Raw genomic sequence first — 14,041 nt, forward strand, 5'->3', positions numbered from 1 at the left:
AATTTTGCAAGAATGGATGTTGAAAAATTACCCATGCATATGTTTTGTAAATAAAAAGCTTTAATAACATTAAAAAATAATAAATGGTTCGATTCAATTCAATCACCGTTTATTGGGCACCTAGGATGTTCTAGACAGCGCTAGGCATTGGGGATACCAAAAGAAACAAGACGTTTCTGCTCTCAAGGAGCTTACACTCTAATGGGGGATGGGCAACAACATGCAAATATATATACAAAGCAGGCTACCTGCAGGGTGAAAGGGAAAAATGGAGGGGAAAGACATCCAAAGTAAGAGGGGCTCCCTAGTGACTTTGGATCCCTTACCCACTCCCTAAGGGAGAGACCGCGCGTTCTACACGCAGACTGTGGGCACACGGCCAATGTTTGGGATTTCCCTTGACTAGTCATAGTCTAGAGAGTTTAGTGTTTTCGTTTTTTTTCCTTTTTTTCCAGTGCAGAGGATGGAGCGGGACCGAGAGAAAACATTTCATGGAAACAGTAAGAACGTAATCTGGCGCAGCTGTGGGTGTTCTCAGGCTGAAGTTCCCAGCACCCGTGGGAGACTCCAGGGCCAATCAGGTGACGTAAGCAGCTTTGAGAGATGCCTCGAGGGCGGCCGAAGGGAAGAGGTTTCCTCCGCCTCAAGCGGGGGATCCCCGGTGCGGGACGCCGTCTCCATTCCTCCGCACCCGAGGCGGCGCTGTGCCACAGGAGCCCCAGCCGGCGGCGGCGTTTCAGGCCGGTGCTGGACTGGACTCCCGGGATGCACCGCGTGTACCCGGCTACAGCTGCTAGGGGAGATCAGCTGGCACGGGGGCTGGGGCCGGAGCCCTGGTGCTTTGGCACCAGGGGCAGCCCAGCTCGGGCCCGCCCTCCGGGGGCTCAGAGCGGCCGGGGGACGAGCTCGGCACCCCCCGCCCCGGCCCCTGGCTCGGCGCCCTCCCCGTTGTCGGCCCCTTCTCCGGCCGGACGTCCTGGGACGGGCCGCTGGCGGAGCGGGGCGGGAGGAAGGAGGAGGAGGGGACGGGCCAGAGTCGGACCCCCTGGAGCCGTCCGAGCCGCAACCTTCCCGGGGTCCCGGCCCCACAGCGAGGGCCATGGCCGCGGCGGCGCCGATTTCGGTGAGCCATGGCCCCGCGCGGGCCCAACCGGGGAGCGGGGCGGGAGGCAGCAGCCCGGGGTTCCCCGAGTTACTGAAGCCTCCGGGCACGACACCCACGGCCGCGCTCCGGCTGGTTTCCTTCGCCCCGGAACGGCCTGAGGAAGTCAGTCCCGGGGCTGACCGGAGCCGGGACGCACGCCCCGCCTGGGGCAGGTGTCTGGGGAGCGGCGGAGACGCGCGTCCTGCCCTGGAGGGTGGGGGCGCGCGGCGGAGTTCCCACCGCCCAAGCTCAGCCTGGAAGGCTCCCCCTGACCGAGGAGTGCGGTCTGCAGAGGGCAGAGGTCAGGCCACTTTGGCCCGAATGGTTCAGGGCCGCTTGTACCGTGCAAGTCGGGGCAGTGTGGGCCGAGGGGACGGAAGGGGATGCTTAGGGGCTGATTGCTCTCTTGCAAGTAATTAAAGAGCTGTTTATGTCTGTTTTAAAAGCGCTTATCATTATTTAACTGTCATTGCCCCGTACCCCAGTTAGTCTATTTTCTAGGCTATGATACACTGCTTGACAATTTATAGAGCTCATCCAAAACCCAGCCCTGCCCCCTTTCCTCTCATATACACGTGTGTACGCTTCTGTGTATACATGCGGATAATCCTCCCCGCCCCACACAGCACTCGGGAGAAGCATAGAGGAAAAGGCGTGTGCCCGGGTCCAGTCACTGGGCCCAGCCCTCATTGGTAACATATGACAGCACTAGATGGTTCTCAAAACCAGCCTCGGACACTGATGTGGCACCTTAACTCTCCAGTCAGCATTTATTAACCACCCGCTGTGTGCCAGGGACTGCTAAATCCTGGATCACAAATTGCAAGGAAAATGCCCATTGGCATAGGGGAAATTTCTCACGAGGAATTCCCTCCACCAAAAAAATTAGAAGTTTGATCCCTTCCCACAATCAGTGTAAATGAAATGTTCCATAGCCTTTTTCTCTTGCCTACCCCATTTTGTATCACTTTATAAAATCTTTTCCTTATTTCTCTTTTTTCAATAGTTATATTGCTTTTGCTATTGCCTTAATGTGTGACAGCCTATTTAACCATTAGGCATTTACATGGTTTTTAGTTTTTCATTATTTTGTTTATTCTATTTTAAACTTTATTTGTGCCTTTTGTTTTTTTTTGTTATACCACAGTAAGTATCCTATGTCCTTCCCTTGACACCAACAGGAAATCCTTATTTTGTAATAAAGAAAATCTGTGAAGCAAAACTAGTGGCTCCCAACTGATGACATAGGCCTGTGATCATTTACGGTACTTCATAAATGGCACTTTAGCACTTTTTCTCCAGTCAGACCAAGATTGGTGTTGTTATATTAATGTAGTCATGGTAGATATTTTATGGACCTTTTGTTTTTATATCACTTTTATTTCCAAATATTATCTCCCTTGTCTCCCACAAAGAGAATCATCTCTTATAATAAGGAAAAAAAGCAGTTAAAAACTAATCAAACGGGCAGCCAGGTGGTGAAGTGGATAGAGCACCAGCCCTGAAGGCAGGAGGACCCCAGCTCAAATTTGGTCTCAGACACTTAACACTTCCTAGCTGTGTGACCCTGGGCAAGTCACTTAACCCCAATTGCCTCAGCAAAAAAAAAAAAAAGAAAAGAAAAGAAATAAAGAAAGAAACTAATTAAAAAATCCTGCACTCTATGCAATGATCCACAGCCATAGTCTCTCTAAAGAGGGAAAAAGAAGTTTGTTTTTATATTTTTTGTGTAGTGCCAAGCTTGGTTAGTACAATTAAAAAAAAGCAAAAAACAATTTTGTTTAGATTTTCTTGTTCTTTCCAGCGTTGCCCTTGTTTATTTTGTTTTCCTGGTTCTCTTTAATTCAGTTTTCATGAATCTTTCTATACACTCCTGTATTCTTCAAATTAATTAGCATTATTGGAATAAATTTGTAGTTTTCTCTTTGAAACAAACAATTGGAAAGTCTGTAAGAACAGCAGTGTTACTGGTAAAACTAAATGTCTATATGATGCTTATGATTCCAGGTCCCAGTGAAGTTTGATGATGTGGCCATATATTTCTCACAGCAAGAATGGGATATTCTTGATGATTGGCAGAAAGACCTTTACAAGCACGTGATGAGGGCCAATTATTCAACCCTGGTTTCGTTGGGTAGGTTATATTTACAAAAAAAATTTAAGTTGACTATTAAAATGGAGGGCAACTAAGTGAGACAGTGGCTAGAATACTGAACCTGGAATCAGAAAAACTTATCTTCCTGAATTCAAATCTAACATTAGACACGTATTAGCTATATATTCCTATGCAAATTACTTCATATGTTTGCCTTAGTTCCTTATCTGGAAAATGAACTGCAGAAAGAAACAAACTTTTGCTCCAATATGTTTCTTAAGAAAACCCAAATAGCATCACAGTTGGACATGACCAAGAAACTTCTGAATGTTAACAACAATGAAATTGAATGGTGGCTATCCAGCAGAAGGCTCATTGGTTAGCCCTCTGACCTGTCTGCTAGGGAAGCATACGACAGTGCTTTATCTTCTACAAATCTATGATTATTGAAAGCTTAAGACTCAGACCAATAAAATAAATAAGAAACTCTATATTAGAAAATAAAATGCCAGAACCGCATAATAAAGAATCCATTTTGGTGGTATATACCATAAGAATTCTGATAAGTGAGAGATTAATGTTTATTGGAATGGTTATAGGAAAACCTGGTGAAGGGTTAGGATACTATTGTCAGTGAGAAGGAAAAAAGGCATTTGAGATGAAAATATTCAGAAAAACCAGAGAAGGTATTGAGTGTGGTCTATGGGAACACACACACACACACACACACACACACACACAGTCATACTCACAAACATAAGAAAGAGAATAACTTGACTAGTATGATGAACTCATATTGAAGAGTAATAATCAATGCATACTTTGACCAAACACCCAGAGGAAAATAAAAACTGTTTATATGTGACTTTTCTTGACAGATTATACCATTCCCAAACCAGATTTGATATTTCGGATTGAATTAGGAGAAGTATTATTTGTCGGGAATTGGGGAAATTTGGAACAAACAGAAATAGGAGTCAGCCTGAGTGCTTATGAGCATTTCAACTTGAAGGTCACTGAAAAGCACCTGTTTAGGGGTAAGTGGGAACAACCAGTATCATGAAATTGTACTTTTTGTGGGACACAGTTTTAAGACATTTGAGTATTATGGAGCTAAAGTTCCAGGAGTTCCATAACCCTTGAACTAAAGTTTCCCATTATTTTGAGAATTGTTATCTCTCTTACAATGAATAAGATGAATATTCCTCTGGGTTTTTTTTGTGATGTTTAGGGAACTGGAATTCTTAACTCTTAAAAAAAAAATTTAAATGTTATTTTAGAGCATATATGTGGCATCATGAATAGAATGGTTGATGCGTGCTGTATTATATTGACTTTTCTTCCCCAGTGGACTATTGGTTAGGATGCTTCTCTAGAGCTGACACACATATAGCCTGTAGAGTGCACATTGAGTGCAGTCTGAACCAGATTAAAATGTAATTGGGAAATATTTAACAAAAATTAATTAAAATACAATAAAATATAGATAGCATTTCATTTTAAAACTAAGTCAATATGTGGCCTGCAGGGATCTTTATGTATTTATTAGTGGTTCCCATTTCTATTTGAGTTTGATGCCATTACTTTAGATTATTAATATTTTGCTCTCATAACTCTATAACTGAGTTCTATAGTCAGCTCTATTAGTAAGGGAGTAAGTCATGTATTTAAAAGCAAAATAGCACCAAAGCTATAGCTAAGACTGTAACAATCACAAAAAAACCCAACCAAGTTTGAGTCCTGTTTTATTCCTTTTTCTTGGGAAGGCAAAACAACTGATAATTTTACCTAGATTAAGCAATGGACAGGATGCTTTATTCTGGTGAAAGGGAAAAGAACAGTCTTAAAAATCTTAAAACAGTCTTGGGTCTAGGAAATGATGGAATTATTATAGCATTGTAAAGAATTATGTAAATTAATAACAACAGTAATAATATCTATACTTTGTAAGAGTAGTTATAAAACAGTTTTATATACATTACCGCATTTGATTCAGTTCAACAAATATAAGGACTTGTAATTTGTATATTTACTTATTCTTGATTTTCATGTGAAGAAAAATTCAGAGATGTTAAATGATTTGTCCACAGTCGCACAGATTTAAATGATTGGTTAATTTTGCAACTACATAACCAGTATTATTTTTTTGCTCCTATCACTCTCTGTTTTGATTTAAAATATGGCACTCTTAATTCCCATTTCAACAGTTGCCATTGTTCCTTCTTATCTCATGATTTTTAGCTGGAGAGCACTTTCCTTATCCAAGTGATTATTTGACCAACACAGGCCTCCTTGGCAAAGAGAGTAAAAATCTTCAGTTAACACTTTTGATCTTTACATAAGCTGCTGCTTACCCTTCTTGGAAGCCAAGTTTTTCAGGAAATCTTTCTTGAGCAGCGGTGAAAATAGTATATATAGTTTCCCAAACTCCTTACCTTTCTATAGGACCTGGCCAAAGGTTGGCATCCATATGCCCCTGCTTCTAAGAACTCATCGCTCATATTCAGTATCTTTAGGAGACTGGAAATAATAATAAAATGCATTTTTAAAGCGAAAAGAAAAGTGCAACTTGCAGTTTTTGCCACAGGCTTAAATGTAACAAAAATGTATACTGTCAAAATCCTATTTTTTCTTATGTTCTCTGGATTAATCTGCTTAGCTAATAGAGTTTGATTTATGTTACTGGACACATAGAAACCTTAAGTCCTTATTTTTTTCAGTATTATCTCTGAATATGATTTTCACATTTAAATCCTAGCAGTCCTAAAAGTCCTAAATCAAATTATATATTTGATTAGTAATCAGGGATTTGGGGGTAAAGTTAAGAGAGAGACTTTGTGGAAGAGCTTCTGTAAGAGACAGATCTAGGAAGAACTAAAAACTGAATTAGTAAGATGGTTCAGAATAAACTTTCTCAAGCTCATATATAAAATGGAGAAATATCTTTACTTTAAGACAGAAGTATTGATGGGATCTCTTCTTTTTAACAGGGAACCATGGAGCTATAAGAACAAAAAAAGAAGGAGGTGATTTAGATAGTTCTCAAAATCAGTGCTCTGAGAAAAGGAAAGAGATTTCTTCCAAATCAAATCAAAAAGGCAATGTGGAATATCTATGCTTCCAAGACATGCAGACACCAATTCCAAAATTAGAGGATTCTAACCAGAGTGATGGACGCGAGAGCCACAAAACCTTCAGCTCACCCAGTCACCAAGAATCCTACTCAGGACAAAAAATATGCTCCTATCCTGTCTTAGGGAAAAATGTCCAGGCAAAAGGACTTCATGTGAAACACCATAGCAACCACACAAAGAACAATCCGTGCACGTGTTCAAAATGCAAGGAAAAAGTGAGAAAACAGTCTGGCTTACATTTGCATTATGGGAAGAAGTGCTTCCAGTCTAATGAATGTGAGAAGAACTTTAGCTATAATGTGAATCGGCATTATCGCCAGTTCATACCTGTAGGGAAAAAGCTATTCCAATGTTCTGAATGTGATAGGAGCTTTCGATGGGAGGCTGGTTTAAAATCCCACCAGAGCCTGCACAGTGGAAATGGACAATTTTCTTGTAATACATGTGGCAAGGTTTTCATTCGGAAAGCTAGGTTTATCACCCATATCAAATTACACACAAGTGAGAATCCTTTTCATTGCCCAGTGTGTGGCAAGAGATTCTTTAAGAGAAAGTACCTCCTCAGACACCAGCAGCTCCATTCAGGAAAAAGGCCTTTCCAGTGCCCTGAGTGTGGTAAGACTTTCTGTCGAAAATCCTACATGAAGGCCCACCAGCGCTTACACAGCACAGAGAGGCCATTTGCCTGCACACAGTGTGAAAAGGACTTCACTCACCAGTATAAACTCACTGAACATATGCGGGTACATAGTGGGGAAAAGCCTTTCCAGTGCCCTGAATGTGATAAGAGCTTTAGCCGAAAGTCCCACATGAAGGCCCATCGACGCTTACACAGTCGGGACTGGCCTTTTTCCTGTAGAGAGTGTGGCAAAGGCTTCACCCAGCAGTATAGACTCACCAGACATATGAGGGTGCATAGCGGAGAGAAGCCCTTCCAGTGCACAGAATGTGGCAAGAGCTTCCGACAGAAGGCAAGCCTTCTTCATCACCAGCTCATGCATATGGGAGACATCGCCTTTCTCTTTAAGTGCCCGGAGTGCAATAAGAGCTTCCACCAGAAGAAAAGTCTGCTCAACCATCAACTCATGCACACAGGTGAAAGACCCTTTCAGTGTCCCAAATGTGATAAGAGATTCCGCCTCAAGGGCAACATGAAGGCCCACCAGCGCCTGCACAGTGGCATCAGACCGTTCTCCTGCGGAGTGTGTGGCAAGGGCTTCACTCATAAGTCCAAGCTGACCAGCCACACCAAGGTACACACTGAGGAGAAGCCCTTTCAGTGTCCTCAGTGTAATAAGAGCTTCTGCCACAAGAGGAGCCTGATTAATCACCAATTGGTACACACAGGGGAGAGACCCTACCATTGCCCTGACTGTAATAAGAGCTTCTCTTCTAAGGCCTACGTAAAGGCCCACCAGCGAATACATAAAGGAGAGAAGCCATTTTCCTGTAGTGAGTGTGGCAAGAACTTTACCAATCAGTTTAGGCTCACAGAACACATCCGAGTACACACTGGGGAGAAGCCCTTCCAGTGCCCTGAATGTGACAAGAGCTTCCGTCAGAAGAGGAGCCTCATTAACCATCAGCTTGTTCACACAGGTGAGAGACCCTTCCAGTGCCCTGAGTGTAATAAAAGCTTCCGCTGGAAGGCTGGAATGAAGGCCCACCAGCGTCTGCACAGGGGCGAGAGGCCATTTCAGTGCCCTGACTGTGACAAGAGCTTCTCTTTGAAGGCCTATCTGAAGGCCCACCAGCGAATACATAAGAGGGAGAAACCATTTTCCTGTAGTGAATGTGGCAAGAACTTTGCTGATCAGTTTAGGCTCACGGAGCACATCCGAGTGCACACTGGGGAGAAGCCCTTCCAGTGCCCTGAGTGTGACAAGAGCTTCCGTCAGAAGAGGAGCTTGACAAACCACCAGCTTGTACACACAAGTGAAAAACCCTTCCAGTGCCCTGAGTGCAACAAGAGCTTCCGGTGGAAGGCTGGAATGAAGGCCCATCAACGTTTGCACAAGGGTGAAAGAGTGTTTTCCTGCAGTGAATGTGACAAGTGTTTTTCTAAGCAATCTAAACTTGATGAGCATATCCAAGTTCACAGTGGAGACGAACCCTCCTAGTGTTCTAAATGTGACAGGCTTCCAATAATAAAAAAAACAAAAAAGGTGCCTCAATAACCATCTGGCCCGGCAGTGCCTAGCAAATAGTGAGACACCCTTCTGCAAGCAGGGGAGGCAGAGGCTGCTCCCAGCAGTCTTGAGTGCATTCCCCACGTGGACTTTCCCGACACGGTCATAACTTGGCAGCACTTTGGACCAATAACAGGGTCACTGGAGCTAAGACAGAATTGACAGCATCAAGGATGTCCTTGAGCTTCCAGAGTATAAAAATGTTCTTTCTTCCTCCTCAAATTTCCTAAAGCACTTTGTCTAAATTTCTCCATGGCCTCTGTTACACTCTCTTTTTTGTATACTACTTATCTATGTGCATGGGATCTCAATTCCCCCTCCCCCTCTCTCCCAAAATGTAAGCAACTTGAGGGCAAGGACTGTTATTTTTTTAATCTTTGTATTCCCAGCATCTAACACAGTACCTTGCACACAGTAGGCACTTAATGAGTGTTTCTTGAATTTAATTCAGTTTGGCAGAATTGTTGGCTATCTGAGGAACCACAGTAACCAACAGACTAGCCTAGAAGGTAGAAATCCAGAACTGAGGGCTTTTGTTATGCAATGATGATAGCCCAATAGTCCACCTAGTAAACTTTGAAACTTCTTAATTATAGTCATGCTTCCTGTTCTTTATTGGAAAAAGTCATTTGGTCCCATAATCCAATTCTTGCTTCTTTTACAGTACCACCAAGAAGCTTCTTTATCAAATAGTGAGAGCACTTTGAAACTGGAACCCAAATGGGAAATTAAAACAAACAAACAAACAAACAAACAAAAAAAAAAAACTGGCAAGGATAGAATCCTTCCCCTGAAATCTGGAGAATAGAGATAATAATTGCTAGCTATTTTTTCTGTTACTCCTGCATTCTCTCCTCAAGTGTACAACTCCTGTTGGTAGTAGTGTTGTCCAGAAGCCACAGAGTACTTAGGTTCAAATTAAGAGCTACAGAAAGTAATAACTCTAAAGCTAAAGACTCTCAAAGTTTTATACCAAAGCAAAGAATATTTAAAGGATTGGCTCGGATTAGTTACTGTTCTATAACCTCTTGTCCAGATATAGCAGGCTCTGAAATTGATGCACAGTTTAATAAGTCATGCCTCTTCCTGGACTTAATTCCTGATTCCTGGAGGCACAGTCGTTAATTAAAACAACAAAAAAAATGCATGGTAGGCAGTCAGAACCACTCCCTGAGTTGATTCAGTGCCCCTGACACAAGATTGTACAAATGTGGCAGGATATAAACTATTGGTAGTACCTTTGAGATATATGGGATAGTCTTGATCTGGTCCTTAAAGGGAGGCAGGATTTAAGGAGAAGCTAGTGACATGCGGCACACCTATCTTCTCTTGGAGGTAACTGTGATCCAAGAGAAGCTAATTCCTGGTAAACAAAGCTTCAACATAGAAATGAGCATGTGCCCATTGTAAGAACAGTTAATGAAGTCAATTCAATAGTGCAACTATATTCCACTGTCCCAATCCTTGATGCATTAGACTTAAGTCTAAGAGTATATAATTAGGCCATTGGAAAAGACAAATAGGTAAGGTTGTCTTGTAGGCCTCATGATTACCTATGTCATCAAAGACATCAAACTATATAAAGTCCAAGGCCTGCGTGCAAGACCAAGTTTTTCTTATTGGGTTAAAGTCTACATTTCATGTGTCTGAGCTAGAGCTAGTAGGGGTGCAACTTGAACCATTTCCTTATTATCTTTTGATCCTATCTTTAATGCTATCTGCTGGTGGAGGCCTAGGCTTATATACATGGGATCAACCACTGGGGGTCTTTCTAAATACATTCACAGTCCCTTTTTGTAAGCTCTTAAATTGATGCCTTTTTTTTTTTTTTTTTTTTTTTTTGGATAGTGCCACAACCATTACCAAAATATCTCTTTGGGAATCCTGCCTTATAACAAAAATGGTTAAGCAAAAACAATTGTGTTTGGTGGTGTACACAGCATTCTTATCCCATAGATCCTCACCTTTACGGAGAAAGTGTTTTGTCATCTGTTCTTAGGAACAGAATTGATCCACTGTAACGTTGAGTTCTGTCTGTTAGTGTTATTTTCATATGCCTTACTGTAGTCATTGTGTATATTGTGCTAGTGTTGTTTATTTTGTTCTGTCAGTTTGTATAAGTCTGTGCTTTTTGTCTTTTACAATGCAACAGTATTCCATTGCATTCCTCTGCAATAATTTTTCCAGCTGTCCCCAATCAATGAGCACCTACTCTATTTCCACTTTTGTACCATCACAAAAAACACAAGTTTCTTAAGTAGACTATAAACTTACAAGTATAAAACCATATGTTAACAAAAATTCCTAACAAAATCACATCTTGAATACTTGCTTAGAGGCACAAATAAAATCACTCTTCATATTTTAAGGGGAAAATCCTATCAACAAGAATTCAAAATAGTTTCTTTTAGGACAGATGTTGATATTTGTTATTGGCTGTTGAAACTGCTATGCTTCAGATTAGGGATAATGCCACCATCAATTCAAATTTCTGTCTTGTCCATTCACTATTTTTAACACACTAGATTTTCATCTGGAAATAGAAAATTCAATCCTGAAATAGAGCCAGTGGGGTAGGGGACACACTATAGCAAAATTTGTGACTGAGTTAATGCCATTGGATTCACTACTCTCTGGATATTGCCTAAGTATAATTAGTAGACCCTCCTTCCAGGATGAAGGTAACTGCAGCATGTTTGCTCATGTGAGTGACCAAAGGAGGGCTCAGACATCCTGTTTTCCAAAATAATCAGTTCTGTGCCAAGCTCTTGAGATTCCAGTGACTTTTAAGTCATCTCATGGAACATAGACAAATTCCAGAAGGTAGACCCATGTGATTTGTTGCTGTAATTTTATTTCCTTACAGCTAAAGGCATTTTGTCAACTCAGTCCAGTTCTTTATGACTTTGCTCTCAGTTGTTAGCGCTGCCTATGTGGAGCCCCAGACCTGAATCTTTTCTAGCCTTTTGGAGTGGAGTTGTCAGAAAACAGGCCAGTCTCAGACCCTATTCATTGATACTCAAATCTATATGTAGATTGTTTGGGGAAGGAACCTCATTATAGAGCTTGCACTGCCTAGGAGTAATTTACCCTGGCTAAAATAACTATGAGGCTATGAATTGGCCAAGCAGACTAAATAAATGTTTTATCACCTGGCTGCATTCCATATCATAGTGTGAGCTTTCCTCTCGGGCTCATGGAGATCAGTGTCTTTAATTTTGATTACAATTCTTTCTTCAAGCTGAATTTGAGCTTTAAAATTGCTCTTGATGGTCCAAAATATAGAAAGCCTGCATCACCTAGATATCTGGAAACAGTCAATGGAGGGCAGTAGCTGAAAGGTCTTACAAGAAATAAGGCCTGAAAGGAAGTCTAGAACCAAAGGAAGAAGGACTTTAATTACCAGAAATTCGCATTTTATATTTGAGGCAACAAGGAGTCACTAAGTTTTCTTGAGAGGGAAATGAGGCCAAGTTGTGGAGCATGAATTTAATGGAGAGGATGACTAGACCACTCTGAGATTTTAACACTTCCTGAAGTGATTATGCCTAAACTAGCCTGAGGGCTGTGAATGGTAACTGGTAAATGAGAAATTATAAATGAACTTAAGTCTTCCATACTTTCAGGATGATCCATTACATCAGCCATGTGCTTAGTTCCTTTGGCTTTTGTTTATAAAAAGAAAATTTTAAGTTGTTAAATTTGATTGGTTCATATAAAGAATCAAGCTATTTACAGTGACCAAGCCTCCTCTTCAGTAAGCACCTGGTGACTGATTTTTTTTTTTTTTAAATAGCTTTTTATTTACAAGATATATGCATGGGTAATTTTTCAGCATTAACAATTGCAAAACCTTTACACACACACACATGTCTATACAGTTATTTTGCTGTACAAAAAGAATTGTACACTTTGAAATAGTGTACAATTAGTGGCTATGATTTCAAGAGGATACAGTAACATGTTTAGTTTGTCTTAAAGAAGCTTATGTGAGAATGACTACACGTCCCCTACATAAAAAGTGCTTAGTAGCTATGACTGCTTCTTGTCAAGCAGGTACCCAGTTTTTCCCCTGTATTTTCCATGTCCCTGCCTCCTAAAGATATAAATACAGAGTTTGTAACACTATGAAAAATATCTGTCAGAGATGGATAGCATTATAGAATGAGAAAGCTTTCCTTAAATGCTGCATCAACTATCTCTGCAGTTTCTTAAATTCAAGCTTGCAAATGAATTTAGCAAACTGAGGGATTACTATGTGCCAGACACTGCACCAAGAACTAAGCTTTGTTGTTTGTCCTTCATGAGGACCACCGTGATGCCATAACATGCAAGTGCACTGAATTTAAGTGACGGAGGGACCTGTGCAAGGCTGCCTCATTTTCCCTCCAAGAGCCATCTGAGTCCAGTGGCCAGGTATAGGTCAGGATGACTGGAGATGGCCCTGGACAGAGTCATAGATCTTCTTAGCCTTTTTAAGCTAAGGTCTTCCAAAAGCCTCAGTTTGGCTGAAAAAAACACTCATTCAGTTAAGACTAGATAGGAAAAAAATAAAGCAAAGTGTCTTTTTCATGAGAGAGAACCAGTGTGTGCCTGAGCTAGTCCTAACAGACCTAGTTGAATGGACTAGACATATTCTTTGATCCCCATAACCTCTCCAAAATGGAAATTATGCACTAAAGATAAATCAACGTCCACTGTTTGCTTTATTTAGATCACAGAGAATCTGCCACAGCAGATTGACCAAATTCTGAGAGTTTAGCAATTAGAATTTGGGGGAGCTTTACTGAAAATTGGGGTCTTAGCAGGCTAGCAGCTTACTTGGGGAGAGCAAAATGCAGATAAGGGAGGAGCCAGGATGTCTTTTAGCAAGGTGTTATTATTTAAAGAAGGAAACAAGTGAGAAATTAAAATTTGGCTTTTACAAAAACATTTTCAGGATGCGGCTTTTATATGAGACATAAGGAGCAACAGATAAGAAGTTTTATTGTTCAACATTCCTTAGGTAGATACAAGGTTTTAAGTAGATCCTGAGCTCTGATCTATCAGTTGAACATGACTGAAACAACTGAACAACCCACAAACATTTTGTATCTACTACAAAAAAAAGGAGGGAGGAATGAAATAATGTTCCAAAGAGCAATAGAGCTCAGGCTGCACCTGGGATTACTTATTCTGTAAATATGAGCCTCACTGTAGAGAACCAAAGATGAATATTTGGTAACAAAGAAAAGTTTGAAACATTTTTAGAAAGAAAACCAGAACTGAAGAGATTATTTGCCTTTTGAACACTCCAAATAACAGAAATGAGAAGGTGAATAAGTGCAGCAGACAATAACAGTAACAACAGTAAGATTCTTAAGAGATATTTCTTCTAAACAAGAGAGAAGTGAAGAAGGAAATCTGATAGAGGTAAGTGAAGAAGTAGATAGCATTGATAGAACCTGACAACACCCTGCCTAAGGTGAATGCTGCTTTG

General features: G+C 41.2%; 1 protein-coding gene across 1 annotated transcript; it reads left to right on the top strand.

Moving 5' to 3' along the window:
* The first annotated feature begins 463 nt into the window (after positions 1-463).
* LOC141543868 (uncharacterized) lies at positions 464-9,157 on the top strand. Its single transcript, XM_074269544.1, has 4 exons — positions 464-1,123; positions 3,152-3,278; positions 4,118-4,276; positions 6,230-9,157. The coding sequence occupies exons 1-4, from the start codon at positions 464-466 to the stop codon at positions 8,491-8,493; spliced, it is 3,210 nt and encodes a 1,069-aa protein (XP_074125645.1). The 3' UTR covers positions 8,494-9,157.
* The last annotated feature ends 4,884 nt before the right edge of the window (positions 9,158-14,041 follow it).

The sequence above is a fragment of the Sminthopsis crassicaudata genome, chromosome 5, assembly GCF_048593235.1.
Source record: "Sminthopsis crassicaudata isolate SCR6 chromosome 5, ASM4859323v1, whole genome shotgun sequence".
Classification (NCBI taxonomy): Eukaryota; Metazoa; Chordata; class Mammalia; order Dasyuromorphia; family Dasyuridae; genus Sminthopsis; species Sminthopsis crassicaudata.

Coding starts and splice junctions, on each gene's coding strand:
- LOC141543868 (XM_074269544.1), top strand. CDS start 464: ATGGAGCGGGACCGAGAGAAAACATTTCATGGAAACAGTAAGAACGTA. Junction 3,279..4,117: donor TTCAACCCTGGTTTCGTTGG/GTAGGTTATATT, acceptor TTTTCTTGACAG/ATTATACCATTCCCAAACCA. Junction 4,277..6,229: donor TGAAAAGCACCTGTTTAGGG/GTAAGTGGGAAC, acceptor TCTTTTTAACAG/GGAACCATGGAGCTATAAGA.